The following is a 14,258-nucleotide window of genomic DNA, read 5'->3' as shown; positions in this document are numbered from 1 at the left end:
AAACTGCCAATGTATGAGTCTGAACATGGAGCATCCAAGTAAACATGTTACAAAGTATTTTCCCCATCTGACTTGTGGCAAGCAGCTGTTCCTGGGGAATGGCTGGTGAGCCTGCGATGTGGCAGGCAGTGCTTCCCCTGCATCTCAGGGCCAAGCCATTCTGTGGAGCAATTCTAATGAATTTTAGCTTCCCCTTCCACGCTTCCTTTATCTCTTCCTGAGAAGAATATGCACTTACTCTTCCCTAAAAATATAATATTCATAAGAACACAATATTTCTTGCCCCACGCAGGCAGGAATAAGGTATTTGTACTCCCAGTTCTCTAAATGAGTTAGGTTATACTAACCAAAGCAGTTCTTAATAACTGTACCATTGTAACTCTTTCACTCTGCTAGGATTCCTAATTCCTCTTATTATTACAAACACCTATTTTTGCAGTTCATTTTAGTCTCTTATTATCCAAAGCAAGCAGTTTGACTGCTTTAAATTTATTTAATCTATAAAGATTAGAATGCGTTGACAGAAAATTGGAAGAAAGTATTCCTGGAAGTTTTTTTTGTTATCATTTTGTAACTTCAGTAAAGCCAAAATAAATACTAAAGTTACAGTTGCATATATGCCAAGTCTAGCAACCAGAAAGCTTCAAGTGGTCCCCTCTGAAAATCTAAGACTGTGAAATAGCTGCAAAACAAAGATGGTTCCTTAAGTATCTCTAGCATTGATTTTAAATACTGGAATACTTGTTTCCTTCTTTTAGTACTCATACCCTATGCCGTCTGCACATCAGGAGAGACACCTGGAATTCATGTCGATACTCAGAAACTTCCATCAAGTATGAATAGGGCTAGTTGAGAATTTCTATAGCTTTTCAAAATTAATAGTTTTTTGCAGGAAGCATCTGAATTCTCTGTTTTAGCAGGGACTAAATAAATTTCTGCAGTTCATGGAGATAAATAAAAGGTCCAGAAAAGGTTCAGATACGCTGTGCAATTATAATTAGTGACACTTTACTACATACATATCGGATCAATTCACAGACCTTTCAGAATAAAAAAGGCTTTGTAAAGGTTTTGTACTGGTGACTGTGGCAATACTTGGCAGTTAGGAAAGTCAGTGACTGTTCTATAAATTCTTCTGTGGTTTGACTTTAGAAAACCACATTCTGACTACTTCTTCTCCTTTTCACTCCTATCATTTTGTTTTTGTATATTCTGGCAACAGCATAAAGCTTGTATCAAACAACACTAGGTAAAACCCAACATGAATACGCTAGTCTAGTACTAGACGAATGCTTTCCCTTTTGTAGGCAGAGTGCCCAGAGACTTTTCTTGACAGCAGTTCCTTACAACTAAGAAAATACCCAGTCTACATGCCACCCTATATGGGTGTCCTTTATATCAGGTATTCCTAATAGCAATGTTTATCCTAACTGGGAAGCAAATTAATTTGTTCATTAGCTGTTCCGTCGTGTGGGAGAGCTGTCACAGTTCCATAAGGAAAAAAAAGTTTCTTGCTAGTTTCTTTTTGGCAGTCTTCAGTTACTGTTAAGTAATATAAATGGTATTTTTTTCAATAACGAGAGGAAAATAAAAATGACAATAAAATGAGCAAGAAGAGACTGTGCTGTTAAAGTAATGGGACATATTAAAAAAAAAAAAAAGAATAAAGAAACATTTCCCCACACTGAAAAGGAAAGTTTGGGTGAAGTTACCTAATTGGGAATGTTGACAGAAGTGGCTAAGATCCCTTTAATTCTATGTTTGAAATGCTTTACTCGTGTCAGCAGTTCACATATATATTTACATTTTTAAATATATACGTATACATATATTCTTTTTCCCTTGGGCATCTAATGCTAGTGAAAATAATGGAAGCATGAGTTTTTCAGCCTTAACCTTTTAAAGCACACACTTGGTCCAGTTACTTAAGACTGCATTTGATCTAATTACTTGAGGCTTCATCTGCACTCTGGAAGCTATGGTGTGAGTGCTAAGCACCCCCTGAAATACACAGGTAGTAAAGGAACTCAGAATTTCACACAAATAGTTATTTAGCCTGATTTTTGTAAAACAGAAAACTGTCAGTAAATGCTTTTCCTGATGATAAAGCAGTTAGCTACTGCCTATGAAAAGTGAAAAATATTTTTGTCTTCTGTATTTTATTCATCTGAATTTATAAATGGGAGGTAAACTACATTTTAAGAAGTGACTTCTGTTTTTTCAAAGCAATTTTGTTTCTCTTGTACTCATGTCACACTTTGGTGCCTGCAGAGATAATTATGCTGGGCACGTGCACAAGAATACACTTACCTCTGTAATGGAAATCACATGAATATCCTCAGAATTTCTCTACAAATACTGTTATTCATCAGATTAAGAGATTTCCAAGTACCTAATACACATTATGAAAAAGATAAGTACTCTAGAATCATCATACATGGACATCAAACTGTTGATCTACAGGTCAGATATACTGCATTTATTAAAATTTCCTATCAGTTTGATACTGCACAATAGTACAGCCCTGCCAGCAACAGTTATTAAAAAAATGCTTACATATAAACTCTTCTGGCAAAGTACTATTTTTTTTCTAGTGGATGGGTTTTGTTTCAAAATTAACTTGAAATAAAAGCTGCTGATTCAGGTGGGCTGCCACCAAGCATGTGGGTAGTTGTGTTTGCTTCAGATAGAGCGTTATTTTAAAAATGTAAAAAACTACTGTTTTGTGGTCAGGATTTCCCTCCTGTTCAAATAGAAGTTTCTGGGGCTCTGCATAAGTACAGTGTGTAGGGGTAAATCATACGGCGCAAATATTCGGGGCGGACGATACGACAATCTATGTGTGCACATAAGGCCTTTATTAAGATACAACTGCAGCAGACGGCTGCAGCCCCTACACACACAACTTCTAAGTGCTAACTGCTAACTAACTGCACAGTTTCTTCCTTATCACATCTATTTATAGTTTCTAAGTTATCTTACGTACCCTGGCTGGATTGGTTTCAAGTACACTGTCCTGCCCAGAGATGAGCTGGCTTTCCAATCACCCATTGACACAACCTCTCTGTCTCCTCCTAAATAACACACCTCCTGCTGCTGACTGACAGCAGGCTTACAGGGCTGCTTCCCGCACCGGCCGGGGGGTCACGCCCACAGTACAGAAGGCAACACCACTGTTCATAGCTGGAAAAGCACAACCCATAAGCATTTACTGATTCTGCTTCTCTGGTGTGTCTCAGCCCGTTAGAACATAGATGAGGGGACAGCTGCTGATGTATAACCAACCGAAGGCCATGATGTTATTGCACTGGTGAGCCGTAAGCTGTGGGATTTGTGAACACCTGCAGAAAACACGGCAAAACTACCACCACGTGCTAGGAACCATTGCAAATAATGGTGAATGTTTGGGCTAGATGGGCTTGGGAAACAAGGGAGCGAAACTGCACGAGTAAGATTATAGGGTCTTGTTTTCTAGGCTTGTTAGAAGCATGTTAGGACTTGTCGCCGGGTGGAAATACAAGGTTTGCTGTGCCACCAGTAAAGGTCTTTGATTGCTGAATCTCTGTCCGTTGTGTTTCTCCCTCTGGACCCGTGATTGTCGACTGAAGACCGTGCTTTTTAATACAGCTGTGCATATACTCACAGAAGTGTTCAGGGCTAGCCCTGCTAGATTCTCTATGCTTAAATAGCTTTCAAGGTGTTTTAAATTAATGAGAAACATCTCTCGTATTCCTGAATAAAAATGTCTATGTGTCAGCTTCCAGGACGAAACATCTGCCATTATCTGTAGTGACACAACACACTGTATTTAGAATGATTGAATTTATTACATGAAGTCCATAATCTTCATAAAAGTCTGGGGTGCATTTTGGTCATTACAAATTGCTGCAATTTTCAAAATATGGATACTGATGTACAATTGTTGATTTAGCAGAGAACCACTGCAAAAGTCTGCAATGACTTAAAAACAGTCACTGGAAAGTACAGCAAACTCTTGATGAGCAGTACTCGCACTATTTAATAAACAATGAGGTTTAAATGTCTTGCTCTGGGAGGAACTCGATTAATAATTCAAGCAGAAATGAGCATAAGATACCAATTTCTGTTCAAAAGCTGGTCTTTTGCCTTAGAGTATGGATTCATACTGGTTTCTACCCTCCCATGTTACTTATATAGTTACTCACATCGCATATCTTGCCTGGATATAAAGTGAAAACTTACGGAAGCAAGTGGAAGTAAAGTGTTGCCGCTGCTCTTTATTTCTACTGTTTTTTTCATTACCTCCTTAGATTTCCTTTTTTGTCATGTTTTTTCTTTTTGCAATTGTATTTCACTTTTTCTTTCGCATTACACTTTTTATAAAAACTCACAACAGCTAATTCTTCCAGAGCTCTTCACTGTTGCATCAGCTAGAACAATCCACACCTCGTTAGTAAAGCTTGCAGTGAAAAGAGTATCTGCGTATAGAATGACTCACGATGATGGTGGTGGTAGTGAGAAAGTGGATGCCGGACATCCCTTCAAGAGCTATTCTCCTGAAGCCCATCTTCGGCTTACATTTGTAAGCACTCTTTATCACCATGAAGCCTACAGCCCCTGTTTTGTTATTGTGGGTGCTTTTTAATTTAAAATGCAAGCTTGCGTTCTGCAGAATCTGAATGTACCACATGGAACTCTCAGGCATCGGACAGGCTGCACACGGTGATTTGGCTGAGCATCTGGTAGCTTTGCCTCAGACTGAACAACTCCTGACCCCTGACACAGGGAGAAACAGATAACTGTTTAGGTTGATATATATTTTAAAACATATAAATACAGATCTATTAGAAAGGGAGGAAAAATGCATAATTTATCAATACTTCTCTTTAAACTAAAACAAACACAATCAGAAAACCCGAATGATTTTATTTCTCACACAAAACCAAGAGAAGGATTTTGTCTAAGTGGATTAATGGTGACTCTGCCATTTTCAAACTATGTATAAAATTCATCCTATACAGTTTTACATACTTTGCTTAATTACCAGTCTGTATTAAAGTTGCATAGCTAAAACTACATAAGACAGACTGCAGCAGATAATCAGTAAGCCCACATCTTTCTCCTTGATGTTAAGTATTTCAATCCAGTTGCTGAAGAGAAGCCATAAATACTGCATCTAGCATTAGTGATGAAGTGGTGAATGCAGGAAAAGCCATAACAGACTATGGACAAGTGTACAAAGTTACAGAGAAAAAAGAAATAAAACCTCACATAGTAGTACAAAATGTTGAAATTAAATCCTGCCTGAAAAACAGTAGTTGACTAATTCATATGTATGAAGTTCTTAAATAACATCCAATTGAAGTCTCTGTGGTTGTTGTTTATGTCTTAAATATATTCAAAAATTCTCCCTCCTTTTTTACAAAACGGTCTTTCTTTTTTTTCATGGCTTGAAGATTCATCCTCTTTTGCAGTATCACAAACCATTTGGTAAACGTAACAACTGAACCTCCTGTTAGGCTTCTGTTCTATATGTAATACAAGGTCTTTGTCAAAGTAAACTTCATGACTGTAAGTCTGAAATGAGAAAAAAAAAACGCATCTGATGATACAGTCTCCACAACTTGCTAATACCCATACCATTTTCCTCAAGCAGGAAAAAATATTTAACGTTGGTGACCTCCATGATCAGATAGGAATTGTGTGTAGGTACACTCAGACTGCTCTTCCAGATGAACGACAGAATTTACGTTTCCCACACATCTATGTTAGGAATTGAAGAGCAATTCAAAGCATCTGATTTAAGATCCAAAGTTGCCCATGCAGTCAATGATAAGAGAGGTGCTGAATATTTCCGACCATCTACATTGGATGTCCACCTAAACTTAGACAGTATGTACGGTCCATCTCCAAATATACACACAGTGAGATCCATGCTTAATTCTATGCATGAGTAGTCTAGATTAAACTAGTGAGACTATTTACAAGTTGTAAAGTTAAGCTGATCTCACTAGCCAGAGGGTAAGTATTGCAGCTGATAAATACTTCAGAAATACCTACAGAAAACCCCTCCCCCAGCCAAAAAAAACCCCAAATCAACCAACAAAAAAAAATCTTAATTTCATATAATGGAGATTTTCAGGTAAATAAACTATTGTCTGATAGAATACCTAAAATTTTTGAGTTACAATTACTATTTTGTACAAATCTCATCCGTAGCATTTGGCAACACTATGTATATATCTGCTTCAAATCTGAACAATAAATAGTAGGTAAATGGGTATGGGGAAATGTTAATGTAAACAAAAGACAGAAATTCTCCTCACCACATCCCAGGACTCCAGTAATGGAATACTCTTAAGTAGAATCCCACGTTCATTACAATGAAAGTCAAGGTGAGCTCTTCCATCAGCTCCTATTTGAGAAACTGCCACAGTGGATAACAAATCCAATTCATCTTCATAGTCCACAATTTTGAATGTCTTAGGAAAATCAAAATCTCAAGTTTACAAATCAAACATAAATCCACACTCCCCTCTACCTAAATTGCATAGATCTTTTTCTTTCAGGTGAAAACAGAATTGGAAAAATTGTAGTTCCGAAGCCTTGTGGTCTGATAGAGGAAACTTTGCCAGCCTGATACCCAACAGGCATATTTTCCAACACAAGCTGTCCAATGTATTTCAGCAAAGTTCCTTAAGACAGGAGAGAAGAAAATGGTGTTCTGAACAATCCTAATGTGCAAGTAGATGTATTTTATATATATCATACAGGAAATAGAAAAAGGTACTTTCGCAGAAGAAACATATTTAAACTCCATGCCCTCTCCTGAAGCAGACGTGCTTCAAGTATAGCTTAAAATCATTGGTGGTTTTGAGGGGATGTGTATATTATGGAAATTCCGTTAATCTGAACACCTGTATGCTCTGTTCAGAGCTTGCTCTCACTTCATATGTGACAGTGAAGAACTGAGACCAAAAGGTGAAGATTGTGAACTGCCTTTATTGCCTCTCTCTCACCATCATTTTCTTCCATGATGGAAAAATAACTGCTGGAATCACATTTTAAGTGTAAACAGCAGGAAAAAAAAATAGGGTGCAGGCTCTAATTTTTATTTTGTTTTTTTTTTTTTTAAAAAGTGGATAGAAATGAACTCAGACCTTAAGGGTTATTTTGGACTGTCCTGTATTTTTACCATAGTAAAACCTATTTCCTCAGAAAAAAAGAATAGAAATGACTGCCAGAAACTGCTGAATTTTAACTGTTGTGCTTATGCCAGTTACGGCTCCAGCTCTCAACAGCTAAAAAATTTTCTTCATAACCTCTTGAAGACTCAACACCAAGGCATGTGGTGTTTTAACTCTTAAGCAACAGGTACTTAAAGGAAAAGTGTTAAATACCTTATCCTGCAAAGTAATCAAAGTAAGAAAGTAAAAAAAGAAAATAAAATGCTTTATAGAAATGTTTAGAGGAGATGTTTGAATGGAGAGAGGAATAATGGTTCATCACATTAACATCTAATTTCTGTGCCACTGAAGACGTATGGAGTTATGATAGTGTCATGGAGCATAAGATCAGTTCTTAAAAGAAAGAGACTATCCAAAGCACAAATGTCAGCTAAGGAAAAAAGATGACAGACAGAGAGGGGAAATGAAGTAATCAGAAGTTAAGAAGACAGCCACAAACGAGCTAAAAGAACTTAAAGATTAACACAGCTAATGGTTACAACACTGCACCTGAAACAAGAATGACTTCTGGCTAGCTAAACATCTTAAATAATCCATGAACTGCTCCTAATCATTACATCAGTTACCTCTTGTTCTGGGTCATCATCCAGCAAGTTAAAACGCTTTTTCACCACTCGACCTGAAGCTGTTACAGTAACAGCGTTGTTCACCTTTAGAGAAAAAGAAGAAAGTGGCTCTAGACTTCGAAACATCCTTCCTATCTGACAATGGATCTATTTCATGTTTTTTTGCTTTCTGACCTTGCTTTAATCTCTTGGATCTTGTTTTACTCATTAGCTATACGCAGCCGTAGTGCTGCTATCTATCTGTTCTTTATGAGGATTCATGAACTCGGTGGTTTTAGTTGAGATATTACTCATGTTTAATCGTATTCAGAGGTTCTCAGCCCTCTAGAGGTAGCAAAGGTTTCAGCTACCTTAATTTTTAGAACAGAAGTGACTGAAGCCAATTCCAATGCTGGAATGCGAATTAAGACAATTAAGTCAGCACCAATTACACTGCCAGGGTCCCTACACCATGTCCCTCAACACCAGATCCACACGATTTTTAAACAATTCCAGGGATGGGGACTCCACCACTTCCCTGGGCAGCCTGTTCCAATGCTTCACAACCATTTCTGTAAAGAAATTCCTCCTAATATCCAACCCAAATCTCCTCTGACGCAACTTAAGAGTTGAAGGGATGAATTCCTCGTTTCCTGAATATAGGGGAAACAGCGTCTTAAACCACCACAGCTGTTTCTAACACCACAGAATCATTTAGGTTGGAAAAGACCTGCAAGATCATTGGGTCCAGCTGAATGCTTCACAACCATTTCTGTAAAGAAATTCCTCCTAATATCCAACCCAAATCTCCTCTGACGCAACTTAAGAGTTGAAGGGATGAATTCCTCGTTTCCTGAATATAGGGGAAACAGCGTCTTAAACCACCACAGCTGTTTCTAACACCACAGAATCATTTAGGTTGGAAAAGACCTGCAAGATCATTGGGTCCAGCTGTTACCTAACACTGCCCACCACTAAACCAAGTCCCCCAGCGCTACATCTACAAGTCTTTTAAATACCTCCAGGGATGGTGACTCCACCACTTCCTTGAGCAGCCTGTTCCAGCATTTGACAACCCTTTTGGAGAAGAAATTTTTCCTAATATCCAACCTAAAACTCCCCTGTAACTTGAGGCCATTTTCTCGTCCTGTTGCTTGTTACTTAGTAAAAGAGGCCAACCTCTGCCTTGCTACAACCTCCTTTCAGGTTGTTGTAGCAAGTGATGATGTCTCCCACCAAGCCTCCTTTCCTCCGGGCTAAACACCCTCAAGTTCCCTCAGCTGCTCCTCTTAGGACTTGTTCTCTAAACCCTTCACCAGCTTCATTGCTTTTCTCTGGACATGTTCCAGCACCTCAGTGTCCTTGTAGTGAGGGGCCCAAAACTGGACACAGTATTCGAGGTGTGGCCTCACCAGGGTTGACAATCTGCCTCAACAGGGGGACAATCACTTCCCTTGTCCTGCTGCCACACTCCTGCTGATACCAGTCAGAAAGCCATTGGCCTTCTTGGCCACACTGCTGGCTCATATTCAGCTGGCTGTCAGCCAACACCCCCAGGTCCTTTTCTGCCAGGCAGTTTTCCAGCCACTCTTCCCCTAGCCTGCAGTGTTGCAGGGACTTGTTCTGATCCAAGTGCTGGACCTGGCACTTGGCCCTGTTGAACCTCACACAGCTGGCCTTGGCCCATAAATCCAGCCTGTCCAGATCCCTTTCTAGAGCCTTCCTACTCTCAACCAGAAACATTCAAAACTGGAGGAACAGTGTCTTAATGGAAGTCAAAAGGAAAAGGCACAGCAGACAGGACTAGAATGGCTATTTCTTTGATCTTACTGCAATGAGTTACCTAAACAAACCCTAAAAAAAAGTATGGGAAGTAATTAGGTCATGAAGCTTATCCTTTCTGAATTCAATGGAAGTTTTATTCCTGAGTTAGTGTAGATTTTTAATACAGAAACTTTTCTTCTGCAGAAGCTTCTAAATTAGTATTGCTGATTTCCAGGGACTTTACAGTACTCATAAACTATAAAAACTTGCTTTTATATAAGACCCAACTTTGTGTGCTGAAGCAGAATGACAGTTCCAGGCACTGCCAAAAAACTTTCTTCACGAGCGTGCTCTGTAACCTTTTTGACATTAGATTGTCTTTGTGATTTTCTATCACAAAGGACTTAATGAAACAGCTGAGGTGGTTTAAACAGCTTATTTCTACCAGGAGGTTTAGAGGTTACCTGACCACCAGAGATGCACACAATTATCACTTGGTGGCACCTTCTTTTGAAGGAAATCTCTCACTATCTTGTAACTATGTTTTATATCAGTGATATATGGTTATACTGCACATCATAAAGAATGCTGAAAACTAAAGAAAAGACTGGAGGTTTCACAATGCTATCCTGAAAGTGCTGCAGTTTTCAAAATGTTTTTCATACACCTTAAAGTCCAATGAAAACATGGAATGTATTTTAATAAACTTCAAATTAAGCCCATTAAACACAGTGATTTCTCAGATACTCAAAACCCCCATGTATTTCTCACAATCGTACTCTGTGATCTCAGACACTAAACTCACAGGGTTTTCTCTGTTGGCCACAATCATAAAATCTTCTGCAATCTCCGTTTGATCTGAATTATTTTTAACTTCTTTAAGCTTCAAGACTCTACAAAGGAAACAGAAATTAAAAAATAAATGTATTCTAATCCACCTACTACGACACTTCTATATTCATAATTTAAACACGTGTATTGAAACATCAGAGGAAACTACAATTGAAATAAATTATTTTTGTAATTTGTATTTTTCAGTGAAATCCTAGCACAGTGGTCCTTCAACATTTTTCATATCAAAATCTACTATGCCTGCCACATTCATCCCATAGAAATATGCGAATTTTTCTACCAGAACTTCTGATTCTGACAAATCAAAAAATTTTATGGTTTCTAGGGCTTGATGAGTGTTTTGGCCTGCAAATTGTCAAACTACTAAATTTGTGCAGTTATGCCATGTTTCCTCTAATAAAAAATAAGATTTGTGAAAAAAAAGGCTCATACTTAATCAAATTTGGTCCCACGTGGATTATTCTACCTGACATATCTGGATGGAAATATATCCAATCAGGTTCCAGCGAACAGCATTTCATTTCCTGTATGCCATTTTTTGCCTGAAGAAGGAAGGAGAAGCTTAGAATATTAGTATTTTGGAAGTCTCACAGATCTATTTAAAAAGGAAACACTGAGCTCCTCTCAATGTAAGTATTTTTATTTTAAGTATTGCTTGTAATCATAACCAGAAAAGATGGCAGTGGAACAATAACAATAATGACAATGGTAATAATAAAAGACTCCGTTCCAATTCTCAAGATATTCCATGGAATAATTTCAACTTTTTTAATACGCAATAAGGAATCACCTTGTACCACAACTGTACATGGTTCTACCTCTCCTGAAACTAAGTGAAATGAAGATTTAGCCTACACTCTGCAAACACTTCAACAATTCCAGCAATTTGAGTGTCAAAAACATGAGATGTGTTAAGACACAAGAAAAGCATTAGCACAAACTTTGACTTGAGCTTTAAACCTCAGGCTAAGCCTCTTTTGTGCAAATATTTGTGGAACGTGTAAGCCTGGGATAGCTTGTGATTTCAGCTACAAGCTGGTCAAAATCTTGGGATTTTGGCAGTGGCTTTTTGTTGTCACATTATCGGACCCTCATCACTCAAATTTTCAAATGTATGAATACACATAGAAAAAACAAGGTGGGAAAGGATTGTACAGTCCCTTTGAATCAAAATTGATCCTTAGCTATGGTTGTGAAAGATCTGTTTCGAAAATAAGAGATAGGAGGGTGATCATTGATTTGATCAGGCTAGTAAAAGAGATTAGGGCACTTACAGATGAGAAGTTTGTTAGTGAAGATCCCTGAACTAACAGGCTTAGAAGCTGCCTGCATTACAGAGTATCTTCAGGTCAAATCCAGATCCAAAGTAAAAGCTGAGATGGAGAGCTTGCACAAAAGAATATACAATGCATAGTACATGAACAAAAATAATTAGGAATGCTGGATTAATCTGAGTAATAAAATCTTTCTAGGGAGAGAGAGAGAGAAGGTACAAATCAGGGATAAACTACAAACATTAAGGAAACTTATTCTGCAGTTTCTTAATACTTTAAATGGTTTTTTTAGTCATGCCATTTGTAGGCTGACTAGTCAGAAGGCATTGTTACCATACAAGGAATCAGGTAATGAGATTCTGCTTGAGCCTTCACTTTTAAGCCGAGGATACAGTGCTATGTAGCACTGTCAGTGCTACAACTATATTGAAATGAAGGAAATATCAGAAGCAGTATTAATTAAAAAGAAAACATATTACGCATGACTCCACCGCATAGCCTATGTGGGTGATCCCTGTCAGAGGACCCCACTGGAAAACAAGGGTATTGTTACCTCGAGCACTACTCAGAAGAAGAGATGAAGACAAACATGATACAAATTCATATCAGAGAAGCTGCTATCTGAATATATTACCAAAACATTGTCTTTCAGAGAACAAATATGGAAGACTCCTTTATGTTTTTCCTTGTTAGGTGTGATGATATAATGCCAAGGGTAACCTCCAATTTGAAATGCATTCTCCAGAGAAGATGCTTCAAATAGCAAAGGTGGGGTATCTGCAAATATTTGGTAATTTTAACACCATTAGTAGCAGAACAATCATAATTCCATTGAGCCTTACAATTCTAAATTCCAATAAAGATATTAATTCTTCAGAACTTTTGAAGTTGATGGAAATACATTGGCTGTAATCTTTTTTCTAGCACTGGCTATACTACCTCACCTAACATCCAAGCACACATACACAATTCCCTGTAGAAGGTTACTGCCTCCTCTGATCTTCATGCTGAACTGCTCTTCTGATATCTTTGACTAACTTAATTCCAAATGAGTTGGATAAGCAAAGATGTAGCAAACAATTAAAATTAATCCAGCTCATCTGTATGAGAGAGGATATACACATGAACAGATCAAAGAACATATTCAAAGGGTCATTATTCTCTTGGGAAAAATAGTGATAAATAGCTGGAAACAGGCTAACAGCAGCAATGTCAAATTACAGAATCAAACGCAGAAAGATACCCGAATCTGAGTATTCCTTCTCCTTCTGTGTAATACAGCAAAATAGCGTGGACCACAATGAATATAATCTGTAGCTGAGTTCATAAAAAATCAGTAAAAACCTAGGAATTTTTTGTAATTAATGGCAAAAGGTATTCTAGTTTTCCCTTCAATTCAGTTTTGATAAATCACACAGATGTAGATGCCATTCTTACAAGTCTTCTGTGTACTACATGAGAAGCATCTTTGAACAAAACGGACTGCACAGAGCTTTACAACTTCTACCAACTAGCTCAATAAAAGCAATTGCTACAGCTTCTATAACTGAATCACCTTTAGACTGTAGATCAGCTCTTTCTAGAAAATACACAAAGTGCTGGGAAAAAAAAAAAACTTGACAAAATAGGAAGAAAATCTACAATTACAAGGGGCATTTAAACAGGAAGAATACAAAATTCCGAACTCAATTTCTGTGAGAACAAGGTTCTTATCCGGACTTTTGAGTCCCAAAGGTCTCATCCAAATTTTGACTTGTTCTTGTCCTGCTTAGTCTAGATAATTATCCATAATTATTATAATTGGCATCCTAGCCAATGGTGACATCAGAAATTACATTTACATAGCACTTCTCTCTTTTTCCTTCATTCATGTTTCCATCAACTTGGCCATTTAGATTTAGAGGAATTAGTTCACTGCCCATGGAAACAAAGTCTTTCCTAAGCTGGAAAGTGTCTGTCTCCTAGTTGTCTTTTGGACTACCACACAGGAAATGGGAGATTCTGTGCAAGATATAACAAAGCATAGGGTATAAAAACTGAGGCATCTGCTTGAAATGTAGAGAATGTTGAAGATGGAGGCATAAGCAGAGGACCTCCTGATATTAAAATTTGCCAGAAAATGAAAAATGATTCAAGAAAACTTGTTAGTATTTTACCCTATCAACTTTTAAAATAAAGCATATATAGCGAGGCCCCTCACAAATTCTGGTAGATGGACTAAACGATAGACTTAAACGCAATATATCAGCCCTAAGAGGTACAGGCTGCTGATAAAATACTCCTTTGTTTTTCTGTTCATTTGTCACAGATCTGCAAGATCTTAGCCAACTAAACCACAGAGATAGTGTGACTGCTGCCTCAGCTCTCTCTTTCCTGCTCTATGTCACCTTCTCTTACTGCTCAACACCTCCTGTTCTCATTGCTTGTAAGTCCCTTCCCTAGCAGTGCCAGTTTTCAATATCCAGTTGAGCGTCTTTGTTCACTTCCCTAAAACTCTCCAGCCTCATCTAAACATAAAGTCATAAAGCTTTTCCTGGCAGCACTAACAAATATTTGTTTTAAATGTAAAAAAAAAAAAATTTTTAGCAAAGTGTCTT

General features: G+C 37.8%; 1 protein-coding gene across 1 annotated transcript in view; it reads right to left on the bottom strand.

The window, feature by feature from the left end:
• Window positions 1-5,207: 5,207 nt before the first annotated feature.
• Window positions 5,208-14,258, bottom strand: part of DCAF17 (DDB1 and CUL4 associated factor 17) — a gene marked incomplete at its 5' end in the record, with an annotated part of 20,076 nt that continues 11,025 nt past the window's right edge. Inside the window, 6 exons of the mRNA XM_010139773.1 lie at window positions 5,208-5,556; window positions 6,306-6,461; window positions 7,793-7,876; window positions 10,341-10,428; window positions 10,820-10,929; window positions 12,296-12,438. Coding sequence (XP_010138075.1) covers window positions 5,368-5,556; window positions 6,306-6,461; window positions 7,793-7,876; window positions 10,341-10,428; window positions 10,820-10,929; window positions 12,296-12,438 — 770 coding nt within the window. The remainder of the gene's footprint in view (window positions 5,557-6,305; window positions 6,462-7,792; window positions 7,877-10,340; window positions 10,429-10,819; window positions 10,930-12,295; window positions 12,439-14,258) is intronic.

Source organism: Buceros rhinoceros, unplaced genomic scaffold, assembly GCF_000710305.1.
Source record: "Buceros rhinoceros silvestris isolate BGI_N320 unplaced genomic scaffold, ASM71030v1 scaffold13677, whole genome shotgun sequence".
Classification (NCBI taxonomy): Eukaryota; Metazoa; Chordata; class Aves; order Bucerotiformes; family Bucerotidae; genus Buceros; species Buceros rhinoceros.
The sequence above is the reverse complement of the archived record's forward strand: the minus strand, read 5'-3'. Positions and strand labels throughout refer to the sequence as shown.